Source organism: Mauremys reevesii, linkage group 4, assembly GCF_016161935.1.
Source record: "Mauremys reevesii isolate NIE-2019 linkage group 4, ASM1616193v1, whole genome shotgun sequence".
Classification (NCBI taxonomy): Eukaryota; Metazoa; Chordata; order Testudines; family Geoemydidae; genus Mauremys; species Mauremys reevesii.
The window spans coordinates 135,053,920-135,066,044 of NC_052626.1; the positions used below are offsets into that span (position 1 = coordinate 135,053,920).

The following is a 12,125-nucleotide window of genomic DNA, read 5'->3' on the forward strand; positions in this document are numbered from 1 at the left end:
AATATAAAACAGGAAGAGCCACTTGCTCTAATCCTTATTGAAAAATGCCACTGCTTTCTAGGGAGGGCAGCTCAAATACGGGGTCTGTAACACTACACCCTAATTAAAACTCTTATTTAACTAAGATGGCATTATGATACCTCCTTAACTGGGTCCAATCCAGATGGGGATGTATTTGGTCACTTGGCAGCTCCACTCATTAGGTCACCTCAAAAATAATGTCTACTGCTATCATAGCAATGTACCTCCTCTGGTACTATTCCTCCCAGCGTGAAAAGTTTCAGTGATGGCCTGGTGTTCTAGCAAGGGAATCAGTCCATCAGGGTAATGTTTGAGGTGAACGCACTGCGGTGTGGCAAGAAGGAAAGTACCAATGAAATCCATCGTCTTCTTCATCATTGGTAACCCGCCTGGTTAACCAAGTATATAGAAGGTAACATTTATCGAAAGTGGCGAGTATGGCAATGACCAAATATATAAAAAAAAAAAAAATTATGGTCAATTGAAATGTCTGGTCACATTAAATTTTGTTACACCCCACAGGCATTTTTACCCACATCTTAATTGGGCAGGTGGTGCTTCCATCAGTCATCTACTGTATGTAAGGCACAGACTTTAAACATATAGTAAGGCCTTGATTTATGTGATAGGGTTCATTGGCAATCACCTTATTAAGGGTGGGGGGGGGGGACTGTAGCCCTGTGGGCCAGCTTACCTGTATTATATTAATTGTTTTGTTATCCTGCTTTATTATATTGAGTAGTAATGCAAAGAACCTACAGACTTTTATCCTGTAAGATTTGGCTTTAGTAGATAGTATGAGGCTTGAGGCCTATAACATTTGGTATAGATAAACTTATATGCCCAGTGGCTTGTGGTGGGATCTGAGTTACTGCAGTGTCTTTCCTGGGTGTCTTGCCCACATGCTCAGGGTTTAGCTGATTGCCATATTTGGGGTCGGGAAGGAATTTTCCTCCAGGGCAGATTGGCAGAAGCCCTGGAGGTTTTTCACTTTCCTCTGCAGCATGGGGCACGGGTCACTGTCTGGAAGATTCTCTGCACCTTGAAGTCTTTAAACCATGATTTGAGGACTTCAATGGCTCAGACACAGGTTTCATACAGGAGTGGGTAGGTGAGATTCTATGGCCTGCATTGTGCAGAAGGTCAGATTAGATGATCACAATGGTCCCTTCTGACCTTAAAGTCTATGATTCTACTAAGTAACTCCTAAATTATAGGGAATTAAAAGTGGCATGCCAGAGAGGGAATTTTGTCCAAAATACTGACGTCAACCACCCACAAAACATCACTGACACCAGCATCCAGAAGGTTCCGAACAGAACCTCCAACCACAGAGGTGCCGTGACAGGAAAGTAACGTGTATGCTAATAGGGTAACATCATACATATACTAACCTATAAAAAATGGACACCTTAAGTGGAGGAAATACAAATAAGAACCTCTATTAAATAGGCATTGGCCATGGCAGCTTCAGCGTATGAAAGTAACAACCCAGGGGCAGCAAATAGGTTGGAGAGATGTAGGCCTTGGGAGGTGCCAAAATAATGGCTACCGGGGAAGATGAGGACGATAATGGAAATAAGAAAGATAATGGTTAAGTATAAAAGATAGGGTGTAAGTATGGATGTTCAAATGTACTTTCTGTATATCTCTATCGGCCTTATTAAGTTTAAGTGTGTGTATAATCTTTGCTAAATTTTTAATCATATATTTATATATAGAAAAAGTTCCTATAGTGTGAGTGTTGCACCTGTGCACATTGGGGTTCCCAAATTATATGATGATTTTACAATAATCTTATTGGGCCTAATCTTGGAACAAAATCCTGTTGATCCTTAAGTTACAATGATATATACCCAACTTTGGGTCTGACTACAGCTGGCACCCCGGATGGGACTCTGAAGGGCGCACAGGGGTAACCTCCCTGCCCGGGATCGGTAACTCACCTTTGAAAATTCTAAATCAGAATCTAAATGAAAAATCCAGGCAACCTCTCAGTCAGAAGTTGGTGCCTGTCAGAAACACGCACTGTAACTCAGCAGGGAACTTCCTCTTTTTCCACTCAGCTCTTCTTCTTTTCTGGTTCTTTGCCTTTAGGCTATTAGATCCGCTTTTCTTAGTTAGGAAGGGAAAGCAGTAACACAGACAAACATCAAAGAAAGGTGCACTGAACTCGAGTTTTTAATCATCATTACTTTGCATTACCTTGCATTACTACTAAATATAATAAAGCAGGATAACAAAGCAATAAATATAATACAGGTAAGCTGGCCCACTGGGCTACTGCTGGGTGTGCACAAAAGACCTGTGCACACCCACAATCTCACCTCCCAGGCTGGGACTGTATCACCCCCTGCAACGACAATGCAAAATGGATGTTAGTCTCCGTCCAATAATATTAGGAAGCTGCAGGGCCTGTGCTTACTCCCCTAAAAGAATAGGTATGTAATATAGCTTGCTTATTTTAGGTAGGTTCCGTGTGACTCTGGATTGGAGCCTTAGTTCTCTGATTGTAGATCAGGAGAAGAGGGACTAGAGAAAAGGTGATGCTCTTTGGTTATTTTGATTAATTCCATGGCATCTTTGTTTTTAGTGTACTTATATGTAATCTCTTGTCGTAGGATCAACTGTAAAACCAGTTGCTAATAATGATCCAAGTTTTTAAAAAAAAAACACCACCTTTTAATCTCTTTAAAAGTGAGGTTTGCATTCATGAAGCTTAAAGCACAGCTGTATGACCATGGTACAGATTTGATATGCCATGTACAAACTGCAGACTGCTAGGATTTCAAGTGCTGTTTTGTTTTCAATAGCCCCTTTATGGCCAAATTTTAGGGCCTCTAATCTGTCTTCCTCCACATCTCATTTGCTTTTGATGCTCTGAGACATGCTCTTCTTAAAACAGTTTCTTCCCTTGGTGTTCACGTTCACTCATGATTTTCCTACCTTTCTCTTTGTGCCTTTGCTATTTTTTTTTGTGGGGGGAGTGGGTCCTTCTCTCACTTTCACTTTCCTCGGGATTCCCACAGCACTCTGACTTTGGCCCTCTTCTCTCTGCACCTCTGTTGGCTACCATCTTTATCCTGATGACTCTCAGATCTATTTCGCCAATTGTGACCTGTCTCCCTCCACCAAATTCTGCATTTCAGCTCTTCTTTCTGACGCTTCCTCTTGGATATTAGTTGAACGTGTAGTTTAATAGTTTAAATTTAACATGGCCAAAGGGGAGCCCTGGATGCCATGTAGTGCTAATAATTCCTTGTACTTGCCATTATCAGCTAGCTAGTTCTCATTTGCTTTTGACACTCTAAGACATGCTCATCTTAAAACAGTGTCCTCCCTTGGTGTTCACTCATGATTTTCCTACCTTTATTTTTGTGCCTTCACTATTTTTTAAATTTTTTTTTTGGAAGAGTAGGAGTGGTCCTTCTCTCAGCTTTACTGTCCTCAGGATTCCCACAGCACTCTGACTTTGGCCCACTTCTCTTTTCTCTCTGAGCCTCTTTGCTAAATGATCTCATCTGTTGACATGGTTGGTGTTGGCTACCATATTTATCCTGATGACTCTCAGATCTACTATGCTAGTTGTAACCTGTCTCCCTCCACCAAATCCTGCATTTCGGCTCTTCTTTCTGATGCTTCCTCATGGATATTTCGCTAATAGATTAAACTTAACCTGGCCAAAGGGGGGCCCTGGATGCCATGTACTGCCAATAATTCCTTGAACTTGCCATTATCAGCTAGCTAGTTCCCTGTAGGCATCATGGCTGAAGTAGATCATCAAGAGGGGGAAATTGGGGAATGGCCTTGCAGATGAGCTCATTGAGGGTCTTTGGAGAAAGGCACAGATGGGTTTTGAGAGGGCAGAGAGCAATGCAAAACCAGGTCAGAGAAGTAGGAAGGGGCTGAGTTAGACAGGCTCTGTAGTTGGTTGGTAGAAGCTTGCACTTGATGCTGTGGAGCTGATGGAAGGTGACATAGTGTTCCTTGGCCACATATGGACTATCTTAGTGGCTGCTTTTTGAATAAACTAGAGAGGGGTAAGGTAGGTGTCAGGCAGGCCCGAGAGGAGAGTTTTGCCATAGTTGAGATGGGAAGTGAGGACTTGGATGAGAGATTTGGATGTAGGGGTAGAAAGAAAAGGAATGAATGATGCTGAGGAATAAACTCTTAATTTTTTTTAGTCCAGCTTTAATGTTTAATGGGAACATGTGAAAGTATTTCTCTCTGTACAGAACCAACTGTAAACACAGCAGAAGAAACCAGTAAAAGTGATATGGGTTCAAAAAAAACCTGTTTTGTCATTGTGAGCTTTAACACATTACAGAGCTGCTGTGTCTGTCACGTGCAGGCAGCAGTCGGAGAGGATTTTCAGTGGGTTTGTCTTTTTGTGTAATGTGCTCCTCCCTCATGGAAGCTGTTAACTTCTTGAAGTTTTCATTATCCCTGTACTCTCTGCTTGCTTAATTTAGGTGATCAGCTTCAGTGTTCATCTTGCCTCATGTGGCTCTTGAGCTGACGAAGCTGGCTTGTACCTGACCCTTCATGAACTTCCTCCTTTCTGTTGCGTTGCACTCAAATGTGAGACATAGGGACAGTTTTTGAATGCTGGAATCTTTGGAACCAAACCCTCTCATACAGCTCTTTATGAAGCTGTCCACCCTTGCATCTCTAATGAGAACTAATGGCAGCAGGGCCCAGCTTTTTGTTGTGTAGTTCTACGCTGCTTAGCACAGTGGGGCCCCTATACACTACGGCAATAGAAATAATACATTGTAAAATTAGCATTGACTGAAAACCTTAACACTGACCTATTCAAGCATTAATCATCTAAGTGAGACAAAACTTATATTTCTCGCTTCTTAATGGGCCTGAGAGAGTCTCCAAATCCATACAATTATCTCAAGGATGTGAATTTGGGAGTAAATAGCTTACCAGAGTTTAAAGAATTAGCTCTTGGAACAATTACAAGGGTAATGCAGCTAATGCATGTGGATTTTCTGCATTGTGCAGACTTGACAGCGGGCCTAACAGAGTAGGGTTGCCAACTGTCTAATGGCACAAATGGAAATACCCTTGGCCTGCCCCTTCCCCAAGGCCCCTCCCCCTGCTCACTACAGCCACCCCTTCCATTGCTTACTTGCTCTCCCCTCCCCCCCTCATTTTCACTGGGCTGGGGCAGGGGGTTGAGGTGTGGGAGGGGGTGCAGGCTCTCGGCTGGAGGGGTGGGGTCAAGGGGTTCAGAGTGTAGGAGTTGACTCTGGGCTGAGCTTGGGGCAGGGGGTTGGGGTGCACGAGAGGGTGTGGGCTCTGGGAGGGAGTTTGGTTGCAGGATGTGGGTGCTGGGGTGGGGTGCGGGAGGGGGCAAGGGGATTGGCGCTTACCTTGGACAGCTCCCAAAAATGACCGGCACATCACTCTGGCAGTGTCTCCTACGTGCGGGGGGGGGGGGGGAGCAGGGAGTTTTGCGTGCTGCCCCTGCCTGCAGGCACCGCCCCCACAGCTCCCATTTGCCGCACTTCCTGGTCAATGAGGGCTGCAGAGTCAGCACTTGGGGCCGTGGCAATGAGCAGAGACCCCTGCTTCCCTCCCTCTTCTTCCCCGCTCCCCAATCCACCAGGGGCCGCAGGGACGGTGCCAGCCGTTTCCAGGAGCGGCACAGAGCGAGGGCAGGTAGGAAACCTTCCTTAGCCCCGCTGAGCTGCCGGACTCCTAGCGCCCCAAATCTCCTGGTTTGGCTGCAGTAGCCTCTGGGAAATAGGGCCTGATTCCAGGAGACTCCCAGTGAAACCGGGAGGGTTGGCAGCCCTACAACAGAGAGAAATATTAGAGACAATAAGTGGGAAAAACATTAAGAAGGGATTCTCTCTACTATCTAGGGGTGCTGCCTCACCCCCTGGCTTGAAGTAGTTTCCATTGTATGCAGAGTTTTTTTTATACTGTTTGGTTCAATGGCTCACAGCACCCCCATTAGAAACATTGTTCCAGCACCTATGCTACGAATGGGATTCAAGTTGACAGTTCTTTCACCGATGGGCTCCAGGGCTTCCTCACTGGCCTCTAGCTCCTGCCTCCTGTGGTGTCCCCAGAGTGGGAGATGATCTATAGGGACCCATGTGCTAGATAAGGGGGCTGTTGGGCTCCTGACCCAGTGTTCTCCACAGCCCGTTGCAGCTCCCAGGCATTCCTAGTGCAGCATCTTGCTGCTGTAGTGGCAGAGTGTAGGACTTAGGATAGTCGGGTTGCTTTTTGGCAGGCTGCCAACATTTTTGGAAATGTCAGTGAGGGGGAAATGGTGGTTTGATTTATTGAGTTTTTTTTAAGTTGATATCTCAGCCAACCGTGAATGGAATTGCCTGGGAGGGGGCACAAAAAAAGGCATGTCTCTACCCTGAGCGCTTTGTGCCTGCTGAATTTCAAAGGTCTGCTTGCAAACAATGGTGATGTTTCAGAAAATCTAACTTCACAAGACTCTGTTGTAATAGAAAGACAGAGCCACCCTCCTACAAGGGTCACCAGCAGCTCCCTCTGTGAGTTAGAAATAAAGGGAACAGGCTGTGAAACTGTAAACACACCAGTTCCCCTCATCTCATAACTATCAGGTTACACCCTTCTTACTAAATGTGCTTAGCATTTGCGGTTAGTTAAAGTAATGACCCCACCCTGAGTTCCACAGAAAGCACAAGTCCAGAATAAGATGCTATTTTTAGTTAAAACGTAAAACCGATCTGAGCTCTACTCCTGCAAGCTGTACTGTGTGAACAGACCCTGGGGTTGTGTGGAGCCCTCCTGAAATCAACAAATGTTATGTGAAGGCTCAAGGGTCTGGCAGCACAGGGCCAATGCCTCTTTAGACAAGCACCTAATGCATGTTTGTGTGGTAGAAAATGTCCTGTTCTTCCCTATGCTTGCTTCAGAAGCTAGTTCTTCAGTGTGCAGCATCAAAACTACAATCCATACAATCAACAAGCACTTCCTTGTAAGAAGTACAGTAAGATCAAAAGTGTACTTCTCCAGAGCACATTCTACAGGGGTATAGAGACTATGTATAACTACAGTGATATTATTTTCATATTTTAGTGGTTAAAAACTCTTTGTAGATCTTAAAATAAGCTTTTTAAATTCAGGAAATGATTCTCTGTGCTACTGACGAGATGCTTATTATAAAGGTGCATTTTTCTTGTAAGATTTAAAACATGTTTGTTTCTCTTTTTTGGGGCAACCACAAACTACATTGAGTTTGTTTAGCAATGTGAACAAATCTTTCCACAGGTGAAGAAACTATAGTTGAAGAAATCTGTGGGATTTACAATGTCTTATTTGGGATGTCCTTTCTTAAAAAAACTAAAAGGAATACTGAATAAAGAGCCTGACTCTGTTTTCATACTTGTTACTAGAAATTGTCTGGTTAACTATTTAAAAGTGAAGTTGAAATCTAGCTCTCTGCCCTGATCCAATCACTAGCTGCTCACAGAACAGAAGGAAGTTTGCCCCTTTGCTGTTGCAGGTAAGCAGCTTTACTAGGGTGCACGGATTTCCTAACCAGTCTGAAAGGATGTAATCTGGATGAGTATTCCTGTTTGGTCCATGTCCCACAGGATGTCAGAAGAAGAACCCACTGAAAATGTGGTCAGACCCCCTACTCTGGCTTCAGCTGCTGCTCTCCTCCTCTCCCTACCACATGTTACATTATGAACAGGAATGTTAAGAAGGTTGGCACTGTGAAAACAATGCCATTTTTCTAAATAGGAAAAAAACAGGAACTCTATTGTGGTCAAGAGGTCAATAAACAGGCAATTATGATACGTATTTCCAAAGCTACCAGATATTTAAAAGATATTTTTAACTGAAAGGCCATAACGGAAAATGTAAGAAGGGATAGGCAGTGAGTGCATAGAGGTTTTGAATCGCATTTCCCTGAGATATTACCCCTTTGAGATAGTTAAACTTGCTTTAAATTTGACAGCTTGCCGTTGCAGATAAGACCTTCACATCCAGGACCTGCAGAGGATGAGATGAGTGGGTGTGAGGGAGGAAGGTGGTTACATGGTTAAAGCATCAGCATAAGAGTCAGAAGTTGTGGGTTCTGTTTTCAGCTCTGCTTTTGGGTCTACCACATATTTGTTGCATTCTTTATTTGTATTAGTAGAGGGCCAAGGAGCCTTAGTCATGGAGCAGGACTTCAGTGTCCTAGGTGCTGTTTAAATGCAGCTTCCAGTCTGGTGTTATGCATGAGCAACCTTAAGAAATGCTGAATTTAACTCCTTGGTGCTTGACTTCGCAGTCTAAATCAATTTTTACTGAATACAATTTTCTAGTATTTTTTTTAAACAGCTCATTAATTCTGTTATGTACAACTGCAAACCCCTCCCCTTCACACACTACCAGAGATGGCTACCACTTCATCTACAGAACTCACTCTATTAGCTCATCAGCCACTGGGTTCATATGCTGATTTGGGTGGAGCTCAGTCACCATCACTTCCCCCATGGAATGGGGGTGCACCTGCCTGGGTTGGTTCCCCCAGCTTGAGGGATGTACTGGGAGAGGAGGGGATTATGGTCATGTACAGAGTTTGAGAGTGTGATTGAATGGAGCTCAGCCTGCTTCATTTCTTCTCTGCTCTGTGGCAGCTCCCAGCCATTCCCAATGCATGGGCTGAGTCTTAGAATAGTCCTGTTCGATTATTGTGGCAGGTTAAACGTTTTCCTGGGCATGTTTCACTGAGCTTTTTAGCAGTTGATAACTCAGCCAAAGTCCCATGATTCCTCTGCTCACATCCCATCAGTCAGCTGTTTGAGTCAGTGCGTGGAATCAAACAGCATGAAGGAGGCATAGCTAGGCACGGGGGGCCAGGCACTTCTTAATGCATAGAGGCTAATGCACATGTGTGACCAAATGCACCCTGTATTCACCCTCTAAACATGCTATTGTAATAATCTTTGCACAAAGGATGCCTTGTAAGGTATCATTTGAAAACTCCTAATTCACTGGTCAATATCACGGTAAAATGTGTGTGGCATTATACGTAAAGTTATGAATTCCCCCCTGCATGACATTGGTGGGGCATGTTCAAACTCCAGAAATAGGCAAAACAGGTCAAGCAGGTTTTAAAGGGATGTGGGTTTACCTCAAATGTACATGTAAACAGAGTCCTGGGACAGTGAATGGGGGAAGGCAGAGGACAAGAGGTCTGCATTTCAGCAAATGGGGTGAGAAAAAAACAGCATGGGACTTCTTACCAGGAGATTTTGCTGCCTGGCTGTCACATGGAAGGAATTTGTACTAGAAAGTGCTCTCAAGGTCTTGCTTTTCTAAGGGGAAAATGAAATATAAAAGTGAGGGGCAAACACTCCAAGCCACTCCTCTCTCCCTGTCTATCTCCCTCTTTGTACCTGAGAAGACCAGAAGAAACAGCTGCTGGACTTGAGGGAGGTGTCCTGACTGGAAAAGTTCAGTCTGTAATGCTGATAGAATTTGGTAAGGACTTCACTTTTGAATCAAGTATAGTTTAAGTTAAGCACCAGGAAGCTTTTTATCTTTATTTTTCATGTAACCATTTCTAACTTTTATGCGTCATTACTGGTACTTCCTTAAAATCTATTTTTGTACGTCAAATAAATCTGTTTTTATTCTTTTATTGAAACTAAGTTAAATTGTCTGAGTAACTCAATTTGAGGTGACAAATTTATTGTGTATTGTTCCCTTAAAGGAGGGGTGGGCAAACATTTTGGCCCAGGGGCCACATCGGGGAATAGAAATTGTACAGTGGGCCATGAATGCTCACAAAATTGGGGTTGGGGTGCGAGAAGGGGGGCAGGTTCTGGTTAGGTGTGTGGGCTATGGGGTAGGGATGAGATGAGAGGTTTGTGGTGAAGGAGGGTGCTCCGGGCTGGGATTGACAGGTTTGGAGAGCAGGAGAGGGATCAGAACTAGGACAGGGGTTGGGGTGCAGGGAGAGGCTCAGGGGTGCAGGCTTCGAGCAGCCCAGAAGCAGTGGCATGTCCCTTCTCCGGCTCCTACATGGAAGCACAGCCAGGTGGATCTGCGTGCTGCCCCATCCACAGACACCGGCCCTACAGCTCCCATTGGAGCCCTGGAGTGGGCTATTGGAGCACATAGAAGCCGGAGGAGGGCCATGCTTGGTGTGGCCCCCTGACCCAGTACCCCAGCTGGAGCGCCAGAGGGGGGCAAGCTCCAGCCCCTGCTCCCTAGCAGGAGCTCAGGGGTTGGCTTAAAATTGCTCCTGGGTGGTAGTTTGCCCACCCCTGCCTTAAAGGAACAACAGAACTCTCTCTCTCTCTTTGGGGGGGGGGAGGGAAATCAAGGTAAACCCAAGACACTCCCACTCCCAGAAGAAGTTACCAAGGCTGATAAAAGCCAGAGTGTAACCCATGTGTGGCTGGCAGGTTGTGACTTGCATGAAGGAAGACTGTTTATGGATGGCCCAGGTGGGAGCTACTTCCACAAGGCATTGTAAGGCATCCTAGGTTGGAGGACGGGGGTGACAGAGCCCTCACCTTGCCATGTCACAACATGTATTGGGAATCACACACAGGGGTGGCTCAGAAGCCAGTCACTGCACTGCGAGGCAAGTGCCATAAAGAAGAGTAACGGTGAGAAGGTAATTGTATATAAAGCTTTCCTGGAGCACTTCGCTCCCCTGAGCACCCTCTCTGCGCTTGGCAAACCCAGTCTGACTGGTGTGATAGAATGGTGGTGGTGACAGGCATTTGGGACACAGGCTCGACGCTGATCCCTGGGGCGAACCAATCACTCAGGGCCCGGCGCAGCCTCTTCTCCCCTCCCCCCACCCCAGCACTGCCTCCCCGGACAGCGCCTGGGCGCAAAGGGGTGACACAAGCACCGCCCCATTTGAACGAGCCACGCCCCCATTTCTCAGGCCCCGCCCCCATCCTCTCCTGGCCGCGCCCCCGCTCCCTTCCCTCGCTGTCCCGGAGCTCCGGCCCCGACGGTGCGGCCAGAGCCGGAGCGAGCGGTCGCGCCCCAGAGGCTCCGCAGCGGCCCCGCCATGGTCTCGGCTCCGCGCTGCCGGCCCGGCGCCCGGGGGCTCCTGGCGCTGCTGCTGCTGCTGCCCCTGGCCGGGGCTCGCGGTGAGTCGCGGCGGCCCCAGCAGCGGGCGCTGCCCCGGGCTGCGCGGGGCCGGCGGGCGGGGACCTGCTGCTGCCCCGCACTGGCTGCGCGGGGCGCGGAGCGGGGGGCAGCGAGCCCCGCCCGAGCGGCACCGCCCCACCGGCTCCCGGCGCAGGGGCTCGGCCCGGCCAGTCGGGCCCTGGGAGCGAGCGGCCGCGGGGCAGCCCGGGCCGGGGACAGGGGTGAGCGGGCGGGCAGCGGGCTCGGCCCCACGGCCCGTCGGGGCGGGTGTTTCCGCTGCCCCGGACCCGCCGGCTGGTGCCTTGTCTTGGCCCCGCTTCTGCCCGGGAGAGACAAGCCCGGAGCTACCCAGAGCCCGTCCCCGGCCTGGGAACCAACTCACCGGCTGCAGCGTGGCTGGGTGGGGCCGGGTCTGGCTGGGAGCCCAGATAACGGTTGTGCGCAGGACCAGATTGTTTATGGTTCAAAGAGTTAATTGATGGTGTGGCTACAAGGGCAGGACACCTAATGCATGTGGATATCTCGCACTGTGCAGTCTCAGAAATATTAAGGAAAATGAAATGAGTCAAATTAGTTTCATTTTTTTTTGTCTTAGCGATGTTGTTCAGTGGTACTTTCACTTGTGTGTGAGGAGGCAGAGCTTTGACATATTTGTAGGAGAGTGAAGGAGGAAATCTGGGATTGGGCCTCTTTTCTTCTAGCCTGTTTTGTCAGATACTAACACTGTAAAAGTCACTCTAGCCTCTTGTGGCATCTGATGTCTTTCTGTGAGTGGCCTGGCTGTTTATATGATTTTCAGAACAGTCAGATGAGTAAACTGACGATGTTTTATACAGTGTCTATGCTGAAAACAATCCTGAAAAATCCCCAAATAAAACTGGTGATTGTAAGGGGGAGAAATATCCATTCTAGCACTGAGCACAGGATTCATGGTGGTCAAAAGCTTTTGTTTATGGGACAAATCTCTCCAGCTTGATCTGTCCCCCTAG

The 12,125-nt window shown here is 47.1% G+C and overlaps 1 protein-coding gene and 1 long non-coding RNA gene across 3 annotated transcripts in view; one reads left to right on the forward strand and one right to left on the reverse strand.

The window, feature by feature from the left end:
* Positions 1–12,125, forward strand: part of LOC120403911 (complement receptor type 1-like) — a 626,098-nt gene that overhangs the window by 243,319 nt on the left and 370,654 nt on the right. The window contains exon 1 of one of the 2 annotated variants that reach the window (XM_039535863.1): positions 10,978–11,135. The exons of the other annotated variant lie outside the window; for it this stretch is intronic. Within the exon in view, the coding sequence (XP_039391797.1) occupies positions 11,054–11,135 (82 nt within the window). The 5' untranslated portion in view covers positions 10,978–11,053. Of the gene's footprint in view, positions 1–10,977; positions 11,136–12,125 lie in introns of those variants that run through there. 2 annotated transcript variants of the gene reach the window in all.
* On the reverse strand, positions 7,952–11,685 carry LOC120403926. The gene is made up of 3 exons (XR_005597805.1): positions 11,519–11,685; positions 9,264–9,335; positions 7,952–8,022 (listed from the first exon to the last, which is right to left on the reverse strand). It is a non-coding gene; the product is annotated as an uncharacterized LOC120403926 (long non-coding RNA).